The 22,856-nt window shown below is 42.7% G+C and overlaps 1 protein-coding gene and 1 pseudogene across 1 annotated transcript in view; one reads left to right on the top strand and one right to left on the bottom strand.

The window, feature by feature from the left end:
- Nucleotides 1-20,925, bottom strand: part of PKD2L1 (polycystin 2 like 1, transient receptor potential cation channel) — a 40,994-nt gene extending 20,069 nt beyond the window's left edge. The window contains 2 exon segments of the mRNA XM_081573617.1: nucleotides 20,162-20,275; nucleotides 20,691-20,925. Of these exon segments, the coding sequence (XP_081429743.1) occupies nucleotides 20,162-20,275; nucleotides 20,691-20,925 (349 nt within the window).
- Nucleotides 12,988-13,790, top strand: LOC145525634 (large ribosomal subunit protein uL18 pseudogene; annotated as a pseudogene).
- Nucleotides 20,926-22,856: the final 1,931 nt, after the last annotated feature.

The raw sequence follows: 22,856 nt of genomic DNA, 5'->3' as shown, positions 1-22,856 counted from the left end.
GATATGGCAGACAATATTCCATTTCTCAGGTTCAAGAACCAAAAGTGAACAATATTTTCCTGGAGTTCCCATCAGAGATAGCCTTTCAAAGAAATCTCAAGAAGCTGTATCAGGGACAGAGGACAGGGAAAAGGCTATGGACAGTGGAACAGAGAAAGAAGTCAAAAAGAAAGAAGGTTCCAGCTCAAGATGGCAGAGTATAAGGACATGTGCTTATCTCCTCCTGTGAGAACACCAAAATTGCAACCATCAACAGGAGGACATTGGAATCCACCAAAAAAAGATACTCCATATCCAAAGACAAAGAAGTCACAGTGAGACGGTAGGAGGGGAGCAATTATGATAAAATCAAATCCTGTACCTGACACCACCCTTATGGTAGAAAGTGAAGAGGAACTAAAAGTAAAGGAAAGTAAAGAGCTTCTTGATGAAAGTGAAAGAGGAGAGTGAAAAAAACTGGCTTAAAACTCAACATTCAAAAAATGAAGATCATGACATCTGGTCCTATCACTTCATGGCAAATAGATGGGGAAACAATGGAAACAGTGACAGATTTTATTTTCTTGGGCTCCAAAATCACTGCAGACAGCGACTGTAGCCATGAATTTAAAAGACACTTGCTCCTTGGAAGAAAAGCTATGACCAATTTAGACTGCATATTAAAAATCAGAGATATTACTTTGTCAACAAATGTCCGTATAGTCAAAGGTATGGTTCTTTCAGGAGGTATGTATGGATGTTAGAGTTGGACCATAAAGAAAGCTGAGCAGCCAAGATTTGATGCTTTTGAACTGTGGTGTTAGAGAAGATTCTTGAGGGTCTGTTGGACAGCAAGGAGATCAAACCAGTCAATCGTAAAGGAAATCTACCTTGAATATTCATTGGAAGGACTGATGCTGAAACTGAAGCTCCAGTACTTTGGTCACCTGCTGCAAAGAACTGACACCTTAGAAAAGATCCTGATGCTGGGAAAGATTGAAGGCAGGAGGAGAAGGGGATGATAGAGGATGAGATGGTTGGATGTCATCACCAACTCGATGCACATGAGTTTGAGCAAGCTCTGGGAGTTGGTGATGGACAGGGAAACCTGGCGTGCTGCAGTCCATGGGGTTGCACAGAATCGGGCATGACCGAGCAACTTAACTGATACCTGCTGGGTGGGAAACCCACAAACTGGAGAACGATAATACCCAAGAAATTCTCCCACTGTTCTGAAGATTCTGAGCCCCATGTCAGGCTTCCCATCCTGGGGATCCAGGAAAAGGACTGGGAATCCCCAGAGAATCTGACTTTGAAGGCCAGCGGGATTTGATTACAGGATTTCCACAGGAGTAGGGGAAACAGAGACTCCAGCCTTGGAAGGCACAAACAAAATCTTGTACACATCAAGACCCAGGGGAAAGTAGCAGAGAATACTGAACCAGACCTACCTGCTAGTGTTGGAGGGTCTCCTGTGGTGGCATGGGTTGGCAGTGGCTCACTGCAGGGACAAGGGGACCAGCAGCAGCAGTCCTGGAAGCTGCCCCTTGGCTTAAGTCCTCTTGGAGGTTTCTATTACCTACCATGTTGTGCTGTGCTGTGCTTAGTCGCTCAGTTGTGTCTGACTCTTTGTGACCCCATGGACTGTAGCCCACCAGGCTCCTCTGTCCATGGGGATTTTCCAGGCAAGAATACTGCAGTGGGTTGCCATGCCCTCCTCCAGGGGATCTTCCCAACCCAGGAATGTGGGAACCCAGGTTTCCCACATTGCAGGTGAATTCTTTACCGTCTGAGCTACCAGGGGAGCCCAAGAATACTGGTGCAGGTAGCTTAATCCTTCTCTAGGGGATCTTCCCAACCTAGGAATTGAACCTGGTTTTCCTGGATTGCAGACAAATTCTTTACTAGCTGAGCTACCAGGGAAGCCCTTACCCTACCACAGAGCCCTGCATATTCCAGGGCTGGGTTACCTCAGGTCAAACAACTAACAGGGAGGGAACAAATCCCACACATCAGCAGAAAATTGGATTAAAGTTTTACTGAGCATGGCCCTGCCTACCAGATCAAGACCCAGTTTTTCTCACTGCTAGTCCCTCCATCCAGGAAGTTTATACAAGCCTCAGCCTCATCCACCAGACAGATAAGCAAGAAGAACCACAATCCCACAGTAGCTAGAACAAAAACCATATTACAGAAAGCTAATCAAGATGAAAAATCGGAGGATTACATCCTAGATGAAGAGACAAGATAAAATTCTAGAAAAACAATTAAATGAAGTGAAGATAGGTGACCTTCCAGAAAAAGAATTCAGAATAATGATAGTGAAGATGATCTAGGATCTCAGAAACAGAATGGAGACATGCAAGAAATGTTTACCAAAGACCTAGAAGAACTAAAGAACAGAGATGAATAATACACTGGAAGGAATCAATAACTGAGGCAGAAGAATGAGTAAGTGACCTGGAGGAAAGAATGGTGGAAATCACTGCCGCAGAACAGAATATAGAAAAAAGAAAGGAAAAAAAAAAATGAAGACAGCCTAAGAGACTCCTGGGACAACATTAAATGCACCAACATTCGCATCATAGGGGTCCCAGAAGGAGAAGAGAGAGAGAGAAGGGACCTGAGAAAATATTTGAAAAGATAATAGCTGAAAACTTCCCTAACATGAGAAAAGAAATAGTCAACCAAGTCCAGGAAGTGCAGAGAGTCCCAGGCAGGATAAACCCAAAGAGGAATACACTGAGATACATAGTAATCAAACTGACAAAAATTAAAGACAAAGATAAAATATTAAAAGCAGCAAAGGAAAAATAACAAATAATATACAGGGGAACTCCCATAAGGTTATCAGTTGATTTCTCAACAAAAACTCTACAAGCCAGAAGGGAATGGCACAATATACTTAAACTGATGAAAAGAAAATATCTACAACCAAGAACTAGTGATTTTTCCCTGCTTTCTTCAATTTAAGCCTGAATTTGGCAATAAGGAGTTCATGATCTGAGCCACAGTCTGCTCCCAGTCTTGTTTTTGCTGACTGTATAGAGATTCTCCATCTTTGGCTGCAAAGAATATAATCAATCTGATTTCGGTGTTGACCATCTGGTGATGTCCATGTGTAGCGTCTTCTCTTGTGTTTTTGGAAGAGGGTGTTTGCTATGACCAGTGTGTTCTCTTGGCAAAACTCTATTAGCCTTTGCCCTGCTTCATTCTGTACTCCAAGGCCAAATTTGCCTGTTATACCAGGTGTTTCCTGACTTCCTACTTTTGCATTCTAGTCCCCTATAATGAAAAGGACATCTTTTTTGGGGTGTTAGTTCTAAAAGGTCTTGTAGGTCTTCATAGAACCGTTTAACTTCAGCTTCTTCGGCGTTACTGGTTGGGGCATAGACTTGGATTACTGAGATATTGAATGGTTTGCCTTGGAAACGAAGAGAGATCATTCTGTCGTTTGCTGAAAGATGATGCTGTGAAGTGCTGCACTCAATATACCAGCAAATCTGGAAAACTCAGCAGTGGCCACAGGACTGGAAAAGGTCAGTTTTCATCCCAATCCCAAAGAAAGGCAATGCCAAAGAATGCTCAAACTACCGCACAATTGCACTCATCTCACACGCTAGTAAAGTAATGCTCAAGATTCTCCAAGCCAGGCTTCAGCAATACATGAACCGTGAACTTCCAGATGTTCAAGTTGGTTTTAGAAAAGGCAGAGGAACCAGAGATCAAATTGCCAATATCCGCTGGATCATCGATAAAGCAAGAGAGTTCCAGAAAAACATCTATTTCTGCTTTATTGACTATGCCAAAGCCTTTGACAGTGTGGATCACAATAAACTGGAAAATTCTGAAAGAGATGGGAATACCAGACCACCTGACCTGCCTCTTGAGAAACCTGCAGCAGATCAGGAAGCAACAGTTAGAACTGGACATGGAACAACAGACTGGTTCCAAATAGGAAAAGGAGTACGTCAAGGCTGTATATTGTCACCCTGCTTATTTAACTTATATGCAGAGTACATCATGAGAAACGCTGAGCTGGAAGAAACACAAGCTGGAATCAAGATTGCCGGGAGAAATATCAATAACCTCAGAAATGCAGATGACACCACCCTTATGGCAGAAAGTGAAGACGAACTAAAGAGCCTCTTGATGAAAGTGAAAGAGGAGAGTGAAAAAGCTGGCTTAAAGCTCAACGTTCAGAAAACTAAGATCATGGCATCTGGTCCCATCACTTCATGGGAAATAGATGGGGAAACAGTGGAAACAGTGTCAGACTTTATTTTTGGGGGCTCCAAAATCACTGCAGATGGTGAACGCAGCCATGAAATTAAAAGACACTTACTCCTTGGAAGGAAGGTTATGGCCAACCTAGATAGCATATTTAAAAGCAGAGAGTCAAAAGTCGTCTAGTCAAGGCTATGGTTTTTCCAGTGGTCATGTATGGATGTGAAATTTGGACAGTGAAGAAAGCTGAGTGCTGCAGAATTGATGCTTTTGAACTGTGGTGTTGGAGAAGACTCTTGAGAGTCCCTTGGACTGCAAGGAGATCCAATCAATCCATCCTAAAGGAGATCAGTCCTGGGTGTTCATTGGAAGGACTGATGTTGAAGCTGAAACTCCAATACTTTGGCCACCTCATGCGAAGAGTTGACTCATTGGAAAAGACCCTAATGCTGGGAAGGATTAGGGGCAGGAGGAGAAGGGGACGACAGAGGATGAGATGGATGGATGGCATCACTGACTCGATGGACATGAGTCTGGTTAAACTCTGGGAGTTGGTGATGGACAGGGAGGCCTGGCGTGCTGCAATTCATGGGGTCGCAAAGAGTCGGACACGACTGAGCGACTGAACTGAACTGAACTGACAACCAAGAACACTCTACCCAGCAAGACTCTGATTCAGATTTGACAGAGAAAGCAAAAGCTTTCCAGACAAGCAAAAGTTAAAAGAATTCAGCACCACCAAACCAGGTTTATAACAAATTCTAAAGGAACATCTCTAGGCAGGAAACATGAGAGAGGGAAAAGATATACACAAAATAAACCCAAAACAATTAAGAAAATGATAATAGGATCATGCATATCAGTAATTACCTTAAATATAAATGGACTAAATGCACCAAAAGACAGAGTGGCTGGGTAGGTGGATGAAAACATGTGAAAGTGAGACGGGGTAGGGATAACTCTGGGGGATGGGATGGGGAGGGAGGCGGAAGGGGGGTTCTGGATGGGGAACACATGTGCGCCCATGGCTGATTCATGTCAATGTTTGGCAAAAACCACTACAATATTGTAAAGTAATTAGCCTCCAATTAAAATCATTAATTAAAAAAAAAGAAAACATGTGCAAGTATGTACTTCCACTTACCACACTCTAATTAACCTCCCAAATTGTATGTAATTATTTTATATTGTTAGGTTAATCATGTTTCCATTATGGTTTGCAACTGTAATGATCTTTTTTGTTTGGCTGTTGATAGTGAAAACTGATAAACCTCTTCTATTATTGTGATTTCTGCTTAATACAATAATTGTATCATGATTGGTCAGCAGAAAATAATAGAATTCTGTATCACTGAAACTACCATTTAATAGAAAAACCTTTAATCACTTAAAAATCCAGAGGCATATCAGAATTATCTTGGAATTTTTTGAAAAATACAAACACTCAAGTATTGCTTTTTTTCTCCAAAACTCCAGGTATGTTTCTAATCAGCAGCCACTTTTAAAAACAACTAAACTATATGATGATCTTTTACTTTTATCTAGTTTGTTTCTCTTTTTCTATTTCATATTCAGTGCTCCCATTTCACTTATTTTATGCTGTCCAATTTCTCTATCTTTTTTATGTTCTTTCTCAAGCCTTTATCAAGAGTAGCAGAAAAGCTTTTATATACATATATATAAATAGTATGTATAATATAATAAATATATTTTAGAAAACTTATGGATTCTTGCCTAGATAAAAATTTTATGACATTTTTATTCCAACTGTTTGACTTGGTATGAATACAATGAGAGATTTCAAATTTATATTCACTCAAAACTTTGATATAGTTCCACATATTTTGGCATCTAATATTACTGCTAAAAGTCTAGAAATAAACTAGAATAAATAAATAAACTTTTAAATAAAATAAACTTTTATTATCTTACTGATTTTTAAAAAAATAAAAAATTTGAATGAGGCTTGAAACTTCTAATCCAACTCTGAGAATATAAAGAAATATTATGTTTAAAAAAATAGGAAATTAACATGTGATAGAGTATTATTAACTAAAGTACAGATTTTGTTCAAATTTCACAAAATTTTATGCAAGTGTCCATTATTTGATTTCATGTCTTATTCAAGACTCCACATTGTATTTAATTGCATTGAGTAGCTTTGGTTGTATGCAACAAATTCTGTTGAATTCTCATTTTTATTGTATTACAAAATATTTTCTAATTTTCCTTGCTATGGCTTCTTAGATACATCCATCATTTAAAAGTGGACATTTAATTTCCAAATACATGGGATTTTTAAAGTATCTTTGGTATTAATTTCTGATTTGATATTAATTTCTCATTTAAATGCTTTCTTCTCTGCAATCACCCACTGTGCTTTTTCAGTCTTCTAATTTTATTGAGGCTTTCAATGGCTAAGTCAAAGATCACTCTTGGAAATGTTATATTGCATTTAAAAATGCGTGGATTATTTTCAAATATCTTTTGATATTGACCTCTAGGATAATTCCACAATGATAAGAGAACAGACTCTGTATGATTTCAATACCTTTAGACCATGAAATATTTGCACCTGGTCTTAAGTCCCTGGATATGTTCTAGTGTTTCCTAGTTTATAGTCTATGGGAACTTCAATAGAATTTGTATCCTACTGTTGTGTGAAAATTGTATAAATCTTAATTATGTTGAATGCTTTTCAGGTCTACTATATCCTTCTACTTCTCTGTATATTCATTGTATTAAGTTTTGAGAGTTTGATATTGAAACTCCAATTTAAAATCTTAATTTATCTACTTAAAAAATAATTGCAATATATAGCAGAATTAATATGTAACTTTGTTCTGTATTTTCCAAGTCTCCTGTGAATGTGTTATCATATTTTCATAATTTAAAAAAGTTAAAAAGAAACAGAAAAAATAAACATGGGGAAAAGAGTTAAAAAAAAAAATACAACAAACCCAGGCCATCAGAAGAACTGGTTTACCAGCTACAGGAGGTCTCACTATAATGTATTCATTGACCCAGGTGCCAATGTAAAATTTACTTCTGCTAATACATGTTCATTTTTATCTTTATGTATAGTGAAAATTGTGTAACAAGTTTCCTCTCTTGTTTACCTGTACTAATGAAATTCAAAATTGAAGCCCAACTTTAATCTCTCTGAAGGAAGGTATTTCTGCATAATCATATTTTAACTCTGTCCTGGTCTTAATCTTCCAACTCTGTTTCCTCTGAAAACACATATTATCTGTATAGGATTTTCTAGTTTAGTGTGTGGGTTACTACATTTACCTTACATTGCTCTGTAAAATAAGGCAGGGAATAAATATGATATTTAAAGTTTGTTTAAAAAAGGAAAGAAGATTCAAATACTGTGGGCAGAGGTAAGTAGGAAGAAAGCAAAGTGGACTAGAGTCTGGGGAGAGATGAGAGAGAAGAAAGGAGACATTGGGAGACGTGGGCCAAGATATAGAAGTACCCAGGGACATTCTTGGTGGTTAAGTGGCAAAGACTCTGTGCTCCCAATGCAGGGGGCCCAGGTTCCATCCCTGGTCAGGGAACTAGATCCCACATGCTGCCACTACACCCAAATAAGTAAGTAAATACATAAATAAATATTTTTAAAAAAACAAAGAAGTACCCAGCAAGAAGCACTGTATCTGATTCCTGCCTTCACTGCAAGCTGTCAGTTCCTGGCAGATATTCTGAAGTGTGAGTTAGTTTCTACAAAGTGCATCAAGAGATCCCACACTGACTTTCATCAGCCATCAACATCTTGGGAAAGCTTCCTATGCTTATCATCTTCAGTGCACATTTCATCTCTGTTTGCCCAGAACAACCATCTAGTATAAATCAACCAAAGTTTCTTTTCTAAAATTTCTACCTATATGTGCCTGGGATTCCCTTGTGGCTCAGGGGTGAGAGAGTCAGTTCCTAGGCAGGTTGATAAGAGAGGAGGAGATAGGGGTCTGGAATTTTCAAGGAGGAGGAAAGGACAAACTTTTTTTTCTCTATATTCCTTAGTCACATAAAACATTTTTTCTTTAAGCCTGAGGATTACACAACAAACAACTCAGTTTAAACTCTGTACTAAGGATTATAGAACAACAATGTATCCTGGTTGAGAAGTTTCTCCTTAAAAACCTTCTGACTAATCCTGTTACCTTAAAATGCAAATTGTGAGAGTGGGTCTGTGAGTGTGTGTATTTAGTCATTCAGTTGTGTGAGACTCTTTTCCACCTCATGGAACCTTGAGACATTCTTTTGATTTATTGTGATAACCAATTAAAAAAGTATAACTCCTTTGCTAACACTAGCTGGGGGGCACTCTTCATCCCCCTTCTGATGTCTATATCAGAAGCTTTCTCTGTCTCTTTTCATACTTTAATAAAACTGCTACACAAAAGCTCTTGAGTGATCAAGCCTGGTCCCTGGTACTGAAGTTAAATCTTCTTTGGAGATCAGGAATCCAACATCGTTCACTATAAGCTCTCAGCTGTAAAGAATCTGCCTGCAGTGCAGGAGATATGGGTTCAATCTCTGGGTCTGGAAGATCCTCCTGCAGAAGGAAATGGCAACCCACTCCAGTATTCTTGCCTAGGAAACCCCATGGACAGAGGAGCCTGACGGGCTACAATCCACGGGGACCCAAGAGTTGGACATGACTTAGAGACTAAACCACCACTACCGACTTATGTGCCTAGAAAATGGCTGAAATGATACACACCAAACCATTAATAGTGGTTAATAACAGTGGCCTTATTGGACTTTTTAAAACAAGGACTATGTATTAGTTAACATTTCAATAAAGATGTTCCCAGAAATTTTGGGGGGGGGGGGTTGGAATTTTTTGTAAGGAATGAGGAAAAATACTATTTTACATTTTCCTGTTATACTTGTCCTTTCAGACTCAGAGTACAGCAAACCTCTTGTGTATTTATAGTTTGAGGCCTCAGCTGGCTCTGGCTACCTCCTCCAACCCATGCTTCCTCCAGGCTGAAAGCCAATGGTGTTAAAACAAACAAGCAAGCAAACAGCAATGACTTTAGGCCTTTCTGGCATTGACTCTGGGTCTCCTCAGTTGCAAATGCTTGCCAGCCTCTGGGAGCTGCGAGTGTTCCCAGATTGCTCTGACCATTTCGTCCCCCACATCTTTCCATGGTCCAGAGCAACCCTTCACCATTGTATTCATCACACCATGTCACTGTTGCTTTACATTTCTACCATCTTTCCTCCTTGAGGGCAGAGGATGAATCTCTGTATTTCAAACCTTTTAACATTTGGCCTAGGGCCTGACATAGTGAAAAGTGAAAGTTAGTCACTCAGTCATGTCTGACTCTGAGATCCCATGGACTTTAGCCCGCCCAGCGCCTCAGTCCATGGAATTCTCCAGGCAAGAATACTGGAGTGGGTTGCTATTTCCTCTTCCCCACCCAGAGATTGAACCCAGGTCTCAATTCTTTACCAACTGAGCCACTAGGGAAGCCAGGACTTCATATATGTTTGAATGAAACAATGTGTGAATACCCAGGCTCTTGTCCTTCATTTGAGCTCTTTCCTAATAAGTACTCTTTGTCTCATTTGTCCTTTTCCTCAATGTTGTGAAATAATTTGGTTTGACTAACGCAGACTCATTCTCTAAGTCAGTGGTTCACAAACATTTTGTTCTCAGGAACCCCTGAAAAGGTCTCAGGATATATCCAGGTGTCCTCAGAGCACACCTTTGAGAACCACTGCCCTTTGCCTATTTCTGTGACTAGCACCTCCACCCAGACTTGAGAATCTGCCTGAACTTAAAACCCTAGACTTTCTCCTGCCATCATCCCACAGTGTAAAGAGGTCATTATCAATATTATTATAATCCCATACCTGTGTACCACATTACATAGTTTACAAAGAGCTTTCCCCTGCAATATCTTCATATAGCCTGTCAGACATGGTATGATTATTCCACCTTATCCACTAGCAGTTTCCTATGAATCATGAGGTTCAGTTATTTGACTGCTGCTGCTGCATCGTTTCAGTCATGTCCGACTCTGTACGACCCCATAGACAGCAGCCCACCAGGCTCCCCTGTCCCTGGGATTCTCCAGGCAAGAACACTGGAGTGGGTTGCCATTTCCTTCTCTAATGCATGAAAGTGAAAAGTGAATCAGGCAAGAGTTATTTGACTAGCTCAGGTCATTTAGTTGGCAAGAGGCAGAGTCAGCACTCAGACTCATGCCTGAATATGAACTACATATTCTTTCTCTGGCCACTTATACTGACAGTGCCCCAGATTTCATCAGCTAGTGGCGCCTGCCAAAGGCGATGGCACCCCACTCCAGTACTCTTGCCTGGAAAATCCCATGGGTGGAGGAGCCTGGTAGGCTGCAGTCCATGGGGTCGCGAAGAGTTGGACACAACTGAGCGACTTCACTTTCACTTTTCACTTTCATGCATTGGAGAAGGAAACAGCAACCCACTCCAGTGTTCTTGCCTGGAGAATCCCAGGGACGGCAGAGCCTGGTGGGCTGCCGTCTATGGGGTAGCACAGAGTCAGACATGACTGAGGTGACTTAGCAGCAGCAGCAGCAGCAGTGGTGCCTGCATTCTGCACTTGACTGAAGCATGGTCATGTTGCTGTTGTTGTTTAGTTGTTAAGTCATGTATGACTCTTTTGTGACCCCATGGACTATAGCCTGCCAGGATCTTCTGTCCATGGGATTTTCCAAGCATGAATATAAGAATAGGTTGCCATTTTCTTCTCCAGGGGATCTTCCCAATCCAAGGATCGAACCCGTGTCTCCTGCATTGGCAGGTGGATTCTTTACCACTGAGCCACCTGGGAAGCCTGAAGTATAGTCACAGTTCTGAAAAACCCTTTCCCTGATCCTAAGATCTAACACTTAAATGTACTGATGTGTTTCTAGAGACCAATGACAGCCCCAAATGGGAGAGAACTAAATGACAAGTTATCATTCAGCATTGGACAGTAGGATATGTCCAGACCCACTGGTCTTATAATAGTGACCCAGGCCCTGGAAATTCTGGGGATTCTGCTACAGCAAATACAGATCAGAGCCTGCTGTGCTATGTTGTGCTTAGTTACTCAGTCGTGTCTGACTCTTACCCCAGGGACTGCAGCCCGCCAGGCTCCTCGGTCCATGGAGGCTCTCTAGGCAAGAATACTGGAATGAGTTGCCATGTCCTCCTCCAGGGGATTTTTCTAACCCAGGGATCGAACCTACGTCTCCTGCATTGTAGGTGGATTCTTTACTCCCTGAGCCACTAGGGAAGCCCCAAAGCCTGCTGGTAGGGCCTAAATCTCTATCATTTAGGTTTAATTGACTCAGATCATCACACCCTAGTACTAGAAGGACATCTTAATTCTCTGGGTCTGTATGGGCCATGGTTAACTAAGTATGCTAGGAGAGGCATGAAATTATTATCCCATGGTCATCCTATTTTTTTTTTTTTTGACTATGCCAGGTCTTAGATGCGACCTGCAAACTCTTAGTTGTGGCAAGTTGTGGCATGTGAGATCTAGTTCCCTAACCAGGGGTCAAATCCTGGGCCCCTGCATTGGGAACATGGAGTCTTAGCCACTGGACCACCAGGGAAGCCCCCTCATGGCCATTCTTAATCTTTGGCAACCTCATCTGGAGGGCTAGTCTTTCTGATCCTTGCTAAGCATTATACTGGTACTTTCAAACAGATCTCAGGTTCTGGTGGGTTAAACTTTTCATTTCCATATTTTCCAAATTTATGGAAATGACGTGGAATGACAACTAATACTTATTGAAAGCCTACTATACGTCAAGCACCATATTAAGTACCTTTTTCGTTTTCCACTAGTCTCACAAAGCAGACATTATCCTCATTTAAAACACAAGGAAATCAAAGCCTCCAGGGATTTAAATATCTTGACCTACATCTTATCAAAGGCACATGTCTAATAACTGGTTGCACCATCATTTCAAGGAAGTCATCTTATTCCAGGTTCCTTACTATCTCCATCACTACTGTGCCTTCACTAATGTTATGATTCTATATGACCAATTGTCTTCTGCCATCATTACAGCCACATGGGGGACGGGACTCACCCAAAGATATTTCCTTAACCTCTAAGATCTTTCTGTTCCTTTCTTTGTTAATTCTAGGGGCTCTCAGTCAAGAAAGCCATCTTCTATGAAGGTTTCTCAAAAAATTAAAAATAAAACGATCATATGACCCAGTAATTTTATTTCCAAGTATTTATTCAAAGGAAACAAAATCTGTACACCCCTATGTTTACTGCAATATTATTTGCAATAACCAAGACATGGAAACACTGATGGATGAATGGATAAAGAGAAGGTGATGCTTGTATGTGTGTATGTAAAGAGAGAAATACTGTGTGACTTTACTTACTGGTAGAATCTTAAAAAACAAAGAAACCAAAAAAAAAAACAAAACCCAAAAAAGAAAACCATCTCAACCTCCTGAACTCATAGATACACAGAACAGATTGGTGGTTACCAGATACAGGAGGTGGGCAAAATGGGTGAAAGTGGTCAAAATGTAAAAATTTCCAGTTATAAGAAGTAAGTCTTGGGCTACAGGGCTGGTGACTATATTTGAAAAGCTGCTAAGAAAGTAGATCTTAGCTTTTCCACCCCCGGAGCCATGCTGGTTCTTCAGCTCTGTGGCAAGCTGCGGAGTTGGGGTTCTGTTCCGCAGGATAGGGTTTGGTAAAGTTGTCAAGGACAAGGCCTACTTCAAGAGATACCAAGTGAAATTCAGAAGAAGGCAAGAGGGCAAAACTGACTACTATGGTCGGAAACGATTGGTAATCCAAGATAAAAATAATTACAACACACCTAAATACAGAATGATTGTTTGTGTAACGAACAGAGATATCATTTGTCAGATTGCTTATGCCCGTATAGAAGGAGATATGATAGTTTGTGCAGCTTATGCTCACAAACTCCCAAAATATGGTGTGAAGGTTGGCCTGACAAATTATGCTGCAGCATACTGTACTGGCCTGCTGCTGGCCCACAGGCTTCTTAATAGGTTTGGTATGGACAAAATTTATGAAGGCCAAGTGGAGGTGACTGGAGATGAATACAATGTGGAAAGCATTGATGGTCAACCTGAGGCCTTCACCTGTTACTTGGATGCAGGACTTGCCAGAACTACTACCAGGAATAAAGTTTTTGGGGCCCTAAAGGGAGCTGTCGATGGAGGCTTGTCTATCCCCTCACAGTACCAAACGGTTCCCTGGTTATGATTCAGAAAGCAGAGAATTCAGTGCTGAGGTACACCGAAAGCATATCATGGGGCAGAACGTTGCAGATTACATGCGTTACCTGATTGAAGAAATTAAAGATGCTTACAAGAAACAATTCTCTCAGTACATAAAGAACAACGTAACTCCAGACATGATGGAGGAGGTGTATAAGAAGGCTCATGCTGCAATACGAGAGAATTGAGTGTATGAGAAGAAGCCTAAGAAAGAAGTTAAAAAGAAGAGGTGGAACCGTCCCAAAATGTCACTTGCCCAGAAGAAAGATTGGGTAGCTCAGAAGAAGGCAAGCTTCCTTAGAGCTCAGGAATGAGTTAAACCAAACCACAATTTTCTATCAAGATTTTTCAGATAAGACAATAATAAACTTATTGAACAAGCAAAAAAAAAAGAAAGTAGATCTTAAAAGTTCTCATTACAAGAAAAAAAAACTGTAATTATATGTGCTGATAAACTTCACTAAACTTACTGTGGTAATCCTTTAACAATATATAAGTATATCAGATCATCACGTTGTACATCTAAAACTAATACAATGGTACATTATCAATTGTATCTCAATCTAAAAAAAAACATATTCTTCCTAATCTCCAAGCTTACTCCAGGCTCTCCTGTTAGTGTAAGATTCCATCAGTCTACAGACAGAACCTTAAAATCCACTAAAAGAAAGCCGAGTGAACAGAGGCAGGCATTTCCTGACAACCAGTAGTGGGTACAGAACATCCAATTGACATTAATTGGTGGGTAGATATAAGTCGCCAAAGGCCAGGAGTCTTTGTCCTCCTCTCCAGCTCCATGGTGACCAGACCCAGCCTTGTCTTGGCTCAGAGCTGCTTCTATTTGAGGGGAGTGAGGGACAGTCCCAGGTGCACCTTTGAGATAACAATACTGTCTCCTAAAACAAACAGCCATTGTTTCTGCACAAAGACCTTCAATGTTTCCTCCATCAACAAAAGGCTACAGCCATCCTGCCAAGAAGACAAAAGGCTGGAAGCCCTTTCAGAAATAACATGATGGTGGGAGGGAAGGGGTTGGGGAGGAAGATCATTCTTAACCACTTTCTCTGCCCAGGAATAGGAGTGACTCTACCCATCAGGAACCAGACTGAATTACTGATCATTCCTGGACTATTCATAATGACAATTATAACAGCTTTCTAAGCTGTGGAACGGAAATAATAGTATCTACTCCTTACAGGATTGCTGTCAGGATCAAATGAGATAACAGGTGTGAAAGCTCTTTGTAAGATTTAAAGGACTGCACAGCTGATATGGTTATTATGAACAGATTGATAGTTCACCCATAATGCCTCTATCAAAAAGACAGATTTATTTTAACCAGATGAGACTCCAAATACCCTGATGTCTAGATCCACCCAGTTCCTGAACCAAAGCATAATGGAGAAGAAATGTAGTTAGTATGGCTAACCACCACATTTTACTAGTGCTCATCCCAGGCCAAATTGCTGTGCAGGTGATGCCTGACCTAGCTGACTATTCTTTCCAGCCCCAGGAACCCACATCCTGGCAGCGAGCCCCTTGGTGGTTGGTCCCTCACCTAGGGTCTAATGTGCCAAACTTCACCCCCAATCTTCTTCCTTGCTCTTCTTAAAATGTATTTCTTATGCAATTTATACAAAAATAAACACACATAATATATTAAAACATGAGGAAACTGTCCATCCTCACTAGTGACCAAAGACAAATAAATTATGCCTGTTTAATAATAAGAATTGTAAATAAGAATATTCAATGTTAACAAAGTTGTGACAAAATTGGTGTGATCTTACAATGCTAGCAATATAATAAATTTATATGATTGCTTACAGAGGCAAAATAACAACACATAGCAAATACTAAGAAGACATCCTGTCTTTGGCATACTCACCTCTCTCCCTGGAAATTCCAAGGAGATAATTCAACAAAAGTGGTGAAAAAAAGCAGCAAGTATAGATATATTTACCTATTCCAGGCAAATACTGAAATAACAGGAGAAATGTTTTAGTTAACTGTTTTGTGACTGTAGTCATTAAAATGAAAATATAAAAAACACTTAGAAACATGAGGAACTATGATATAATTCCAAGTGAAAGTACAAAATATGACGATGAGGCAACATAACCTCATCAGTCATATACTATGGTATATGGCTTCCTTTGTGACTCTGCTGGTAAAGAATCTGCAATGCAGGTAACCTGGGTTCGATCCCTGGGTTGGGAAGATCCCCTGGAGAAGGGAAAGGCTACCCACTCCAGTATTCTATCCTGGAGAATTCCATTCTAAACCCATAGAATATACAGCACCAAGAGTGAACCATAACGTGAAGTATGGACTTCGGATGATGACGATGTGGCAACATAACTTCATCAGTCATAACAGGTACCACCCTGGCTCTGTGTATGTGGAGGTGAGGGGTCCTTTCACTATCTCCATAATTTTGCCTTTTCCAGAATGTCACATAGTCAGAATCCTAAGTATATAGTCTTTTCAGACTTGCTTCTTTCTTGAAAGGTACTTTTTTACCAGCAGACTAAAAGTTCAAGTATTTGGAAATCCCCTTAAATAACACAAAAATAAATACTATCAATGATTGTGTGAGGTTCTTTATACATTATCTCCATAAGTAGTATTATCCTTGTTCTATCAACAAGGAAGTACTTAAAATCACAAAACTAGTAAGGAGAAGAGCTGGCATCTGAATCTAGTTTTTCTGATTCCAATATCCTGATCTTTCCATTATGCCATGCTGCTGCTGCTGCTAAGTCACTTCAGTCGTGTCCGACTCTGTGTGATCCCATAGACGGCAGCCCACCAGGCCCCGCCGTCCCTGGGATTCTCCAGGCAAGAACACTGGAGTGGGTTGCCATTTCCTTCTCTAGTGCATGAAAGTGAAAAGTGAAAGTGAAGTTGCTCAGTCGTGTCTGACTCTTAGCGACCCCATGGACTGTAGCCTACCAGGCTCCTCCGTCTATGGGATTTTCCAGGCGAGAGTACTGGAGTGGGGTGCCATTGCCTTCTCCCCATTATGCCATAGCTTAATGCCAAATATAGGTCCTGTAGCAGCTGAACCTAGTTTCAGGAACTGATGGGGAAAAAAGCAAATTGACACAGTACATATCCAACCAGATGTCATGGCAGTTCTTAGAAGACAGCATCCTGATAGAACAATAGCCATTCTGCTTTATGCCAGATTCAATTGCTTGGACTTGCATCCCCATCCTTAGGCAGGAGAGTTTAGTCAGCACACTAACTAGCAAAATTAAAGAAGGTATAGTCTAGTGTTTCTTAACATTTTTTGTATTGTACCATAACCCAGGAGCCTCTTTAGATATTTTTTCCCTAATCACCCTACATCCTAATTAAATTTTAATATCACATACATTTTCTACACTAGCTCATGTACTATGGTCCTTTGGAGATCCAAAAGCTATAGAAATAGCTAAGCAAGGTTGTTTTGCCCTGAAGGCAACCATTTCCACCCCTTTGGGGGCTACTTCATCCCCACTGAGAATATTTAGTCTAGTTGCAGAAAGCCAGAGCTCAGGGAGGCTGAGTGAAAAAGTGAAGATGCTAGAAAGGTGAGGTCAGGACCCTGGAGAGCACCAAAGAAGCCCTACCTTGTCCAAGGCTCAGTGTTACCTGAAGATCAGCCTGAAGCAAGGAAGGGGCTGTGAGAGGAAGGGGCCTAGGAAACTAGTATTAGTGGTATTTTATTGCATGTTGTAGGAATCATCAGAATATGAAGGCCTCCAAATCCTCTTTCAAAAGAAAGTTCTTGAGGGGGCTGGCAGTCTGTACTTATAACTCTTCAAATGCTCCTCACAGGGTCTTCAGGATAACATCCCAATTCCTTATTATACCTTTTAAATCCCTTCACAACACCCTCTGCTTAAATGGCTGGCCTTGTCTTCCTTTACCACTTTGTTCTTCAAATTCCCTGCTCTAGCCACACTGATGCACTCTCACTAAACTGTGCCCTCTGTCATTTCTGGGGCTTGGCACACATTATTCCCTTTTCCCAGAAACTTCCTCATCTTCATCCCTCAGGGAGCGGAATTCTCCTCATTCAGGTTTTAGTTCCGACATTACTTCTTTTGCCTGTCCTCATACATCCCTCAAATCTGGAGTAACCACATCACAGAACTCTGAACCGGTTGGATTGACTATGGGGTATTTTGTCCATTAGGGGTATCATATAGATCAGACCTGGAGACAGGCAATCAGGATGGTGAGCATTATGGAATATGTATGCTAGGCATGGAGGTAATGACTCCATGGATCTTACTTCATGTATCTCATGTAATAATCCTATTGGATTGGGTAGGTATAGAAGAGAAAACTAAAACTCAAAGAAGTTCAGCTACATACTCAAGGTCCCTCACCTGGTAAATGGTAGAACATGGTGTTTGAACCCAAGTCTGTATAAATTCAGAGCCCATGCCTTCAATCTCTGCATAATACCACTTCTGGAAACCATTTTATAATGACTGCTTTAGTGGGAAATTAGCAGGTATCTAATCCAGAGAACAGATCACCACATTCATTCACACAGCTGAAGAACTGTCACTTTGGAGAGTAACAGGGAAGCAGATGGCTCAATAGAAGGAAGTTCTCAAAAGGAGAAGGTTGAGCCCCTGAAAGGCCCAAGGATCAATCATCTCTGCATATCTCATTCCAAGGTCTGGTACAGAAGGGGGAGCTCCATGGATGGAAGGAAATAGGGCTGCCCCATGAAACAGTGAAACTCTCACAGATGCTCCACAGGTTGTAGTCACCTGGCAGAGCACCACAGGGAAGATCTAGGAGAAAGGATTTCTATCTCTTTGAACTAGATGACCTGTAAAGCTCCTGGCCGCTCAAAGATTCTGTGATTATTGGATTGAGTCTATGACTCAGACTTTGGCAAGTTACAGACCACCTAGTATTTGGCAGTGCATTGGGATCTCAGAAAGTGGAGAAGGTGAGCAGATGGACTACTGGGCTCTGAGAACTGGAGCTTCCCACCCTGAAGCTAGAATGGTTCATTCTAACTCTGGGGACCCAGAAACCTCCCGATCTTGCTCTGGAAATAGAGACATTCCAGTCATTTATAAAGAAAGGCTCTGCCTGCATGTTACAGCTGCTGTCATAGGATCTGAAAACGGAGAGAAACACTCCTTCCTGGCAGATGGTTGAAACAAAAAGACAGTATGTCAACAAATGAATTTCTGACAGTCATTTGCTGAGAGGAATAAAATGGGTCCCACAAAACGTACCCTGGGTTGACTGTTGTTCCCCACATGCTCTGCTTCCTTTCACTCCGTGCTGATGGCCTATGGTAAACACAGAACTACCCCCTCTCCCCACAGAATGAGTCCCAACTGAGTACAACCAAAACAAGTGCTCAGCTTTCCTAGAGGGTTCATATAGATGTGGATGGCTCACAAACATGATGAAATTTCTAACCAAAATTATATTATCAGATCTTCAGATTCTACTTGCAGAATATTTGTGCAGCCTAGAAAGAACAGAGACTTCTGTGAGGTATGTGCTGTGCTGTGCTTAGTCGCTCAGTCACGTCCGACTCTTTGCCACCCTGTGGACTGTAGCCCACCAGGTTTCTCTGCCCACGGGGAGTCTCTAGGCAAGAATACTAGACTGAGTTGCCATACCCTCCTCCAGGGGATCTTCCCAACCCAGGCATCAAATCCAGGTCTCCTGCATTGCAGGTGGATTGTTTAAGCTGAGCTACTAGGGAAGCCCTCTGTGAAGTATAAAGTCACCTAGTAATGGAGGCACCTTAGCTGTATGATCTAAAACTGCAGCTTCAGTCAACACACACGTACCCACACAACTCTATCAAACTAACCAAAATTCACTTGTGCAAGAATTTAAAGCAGCAATTAACTGAGTACAAACACTTACCTATAGGCCTTATAGCATCTGTTCGATCCCTCTTTATCAGTATCTCCAATTATTTGTTCTTCCATGACTCACTGATCTAGTTTTTCACTTGCTTCTCTCAAAGGGACAGACCAAACCTTCCCAGCGTGTATCTATAAATAGAGCTTCAGATAAGCTTCCCTGCATACCTGTGGCATGGTGCTCTCTCACATGGAGAATCTTAGCTGCACTGATTACCACCCCATTTGCATCTTTAACCCTTTTATTAAGGATATGAGTTTTAAAGGCCTGCCTGAATCTTTTTCTTCCTGCCTCCAAAGAAATGTGGATCAAACATAGTCTATGTTAACTATGTGAAACCACCAAACTATTTTTTTCTGAACAGAAAAGAGTGTCATCCACTCTTTACAGAAGGTTAAAAACTTCCACCTACTAACAGAGAACAGTGGTCGCTAAGTTAGTATCAAGAACTTGAACTTAAAAAGTAGATTCTCCTAAAAATGAAACAAACAAAAAAGAAGTGGATTCCCCCTTGTAACTCTCGACAAAGCAACTTATATGAAGTTTTCCCACAGTCTGCCTTTTTCTCCTGAACTCAGTGACATGTACTTTTTAATTAAAAGGCCTGAAGCTGGAAAGGTATAAAATAGGATGTTATTATTGATACAAAGATCCTAGGACACAGTCTGCTCACACAGGTGGAGGAGGCTGTCCCCACAGACGCTGCCCACAGAGGTGTGTACACGGTTGCTGTACACACAGGTGCTGATCACACAGATGTACACAGAAACAAACTACTCACAGAGACAGATGTCCACCAGGAACACGACGTATACCAAAAGCTCCCGCAGGGTGGTCTTGACATACAGCTCCCGGTTCTCAGCTGTGTTCTCAGTCAAAGTTGTTCCCCAAAGTCCTAAAAGGAGGGACATTGGAAAGATGTCCAGAATTCCCACAGCAGGGTTCCTTCCAGTTACCCCACCCACCAGTCCCTGGAATTGATGCTCATTTCCACCACAGCCCCTTTTCCCATCATCTTACCCCAGGTGGGGCAGGCTAGGGTATCATCACATCCATGTCTTCCCTCAAACTAGCTCCCACATACGCTTCTGGGTCCCCAAGAGATGACCATGCCAGGCTTTCCCTCTGAGAGACCACCACACTAGCCTCTGTACTCTGGGGCATTCAGATCTGACACAGACACTTGAACTGTCTGTTCAGATCTGAACCCCAAAGATACATCTTCTTCATACTGTATCCCCTTCCCAAAGCCTCAGTTGGCCCCTTTTCCCAACCCCAGTATCTCAAGAGATGCTTCCGCCACCAGGCACCTCTGATGCCACAACAGATGCGAAGGCAGCAGCTGGACACCAGGGTCCTGTGTGCCTTCTCCTGGGGTCCATCTTCAGGCTGCTTGGGTTGGGGTTGAGGCAGCACTGCACTGGAGATGGTGCAGATCTCGAGGGTCCCTCGAGGGGAGGGGGGGCCGCTGTAGGTGGGGTTGTCCCAGGCTCCGCTCTCCAGCTTTTGTAGCTCCTGTTCTTCGGGGCTTCCCACAGCATTCATGGGGGATGAGGCAGGGGACCTGGCACCTCAGGTACCCACTCTCACCTGAAGAAAGAGAGAACAAAGACACAGGTTAGCCTAGCCAGCAGAGGGCAAAGGGAAGGGAATGAGAGAGCAGCTGGTCTCCTGCAGCCTCTGCCTCCTGCCTTTTGTAGGGGGAGTCTGTGCCCGCTGGAGGGAGGGAGCAGAGGAGGTGGAGGGTGGGGAATGACCGTCAGTGCTGTCAGGGGCTCTCTCTCCCCTCAGCAAGTGCAAGGGACAAGAAGAAAGAGGGTGGGAGGGAACTGGGAGCAGGGATTTGATGGGGGAATAGGGAGGTGTGGAGACTGGGTTTGGAAGGAAGGTGGGGCAAGAGAGATGAACACTGTGGGGAGAGGGGGGCTGTTTGCAGATGGGGCCTCAGAGGGATGCTCTCCCACCTGATACATGAAAGATGAAAGAGCAATGGGTGGGGCTGGGAGGAGACAGAGGCCTTAGAACTTCACTGCAGGTCTGAACTCATTTCCACTAAAAGCTCCTGAAAGGAGTGGGATGGGGTGGGGACCAGATGCTTACATCCTCCTTGATGGCCGGAGTGGGGGCTGCCCTCTCTCCTGCTCCTGACTCCCTCTCTGGGCTACTCGACTGCTGCTCTGGATCGGGGTGGGGACCCAGGCAGTCCGGGTACAGGGACTGAAAAGTGCTGCCTCCCTCCAGGCTCAGTCAATGGTGTCTGAGGCTCTGTTGTGGTCTCACCTTGAGCTGAGCCCTGGTGGGGTGAAGAAGGAGGGGGGCTCTCCTCCCTCATTCCACTCTCACAGCTGGGGGAAAGGATCATGACAGGAAGTCCCCCTGTTTCAGACACTTATGTGACAGGATCTCTGACCGCAGATGAGGAGGGGGAACGCCTACAGAGGTCCAGATCACCTGCATCCTTTTTTCTGAGGTCTGTCCTTTTAGAGAGTCCACACTCTAGCTTACAGCTGAACTATACTGCCAGAAAGGTCTTCCTGCAGGGTGCAGAGGTGTTTAGGGAAGAGGCTAAGCACTGATTGGGAAGACGGACTAAAGAGCAAAGGGCAAGGGCTGTGTGACCTGGGACTCCTTAAGGGGAGTGTACATCTGGACCCAGCTCAGCTGAGAAGCTTATCTTAGCCTCTGCTTAATGCTGGACCTAGAACAGTGAGCAGGAGCACAAAATGCAGCAGGAGAAATAGCAAGGCTGATGGGCTATTTTCCCCCAATCTTAGGTTTCGGAATCAAAACCCTGGCAAGGACCCCCAGTGATCCTTGCCTGTGCCTAGCTCCAGACCCTGAGCAAGTGCCCTGGCTTGCCTACAGGCATGCACTGTGGCTCAGAACAGGGCTGGCCCCACGGGTGCAGATGCTTACCTCCTCCTTGATGGCAGGAGTGGGGACTGCCCTCTCTCCTGCTCCTGATTCCCTCTCTGGGCTACTCTACTTCTGCTCTGGCCTGAAGCCCACCCACCTTTGTGCTCAGTAAAATATCAGCCTGGTGGAAGTCAGCAGTCTTAGGTGTCCCCATAAAGAGATCCTGATCCCAGACAACCCAGGGCTGGGCTTAGCTCCTCATGAGTGTACTTCACCATCTGAGACAGCAGCTGTCCTACCCCCAGGGCCTGCTGCATGGCTCTCCCACCCCAGCCCGGGACACTATGAAGGGAATGAACTCTCCATCTGGGCTGTAGCTGACACAACTCTGTGAGCTCTCCCAGACGGAAGAGCTCCCCTCTTTGCATTTTACTGGTTAATGAAACACATTACAAGGTGATGGTTTTCTTTGGGAAGACAAAAGATCAGGACTCGGGCCTGTACTGCCCATCTGGTCTGAAACCATCTGACAGTGAAGGAACAGGAGTTTCTACCTCTCACCCACAGGCTTTTCAAACAATTGCAAAAAGACCCTTGGCCTGCAAAACTGAGCTCTGGGA

The sequence above is a fragment of the Giraffa tippelskirchi genome, chromosome 2, assembly GCF_054371585.1.
Source record: "Giraffa tippelskirchi isolate mGirTip1 chromosome 2, T2T-mGirTip1v1.2.pri, whole genome shotgun sequence".
Classification (NCBI taxonomy): domain Eukaryota; kingdom Metazoa; phylum Chordata; class Mammalia; order Artiodactyla; family Giraffidae; genus Giraffa; species Giraffa tippelskirchi.
The sequence above is the reverse complement of the archived record's forward strand: the minus strand, read 5'-3'. Positions and strand labels throughout refer to the sequence as shown.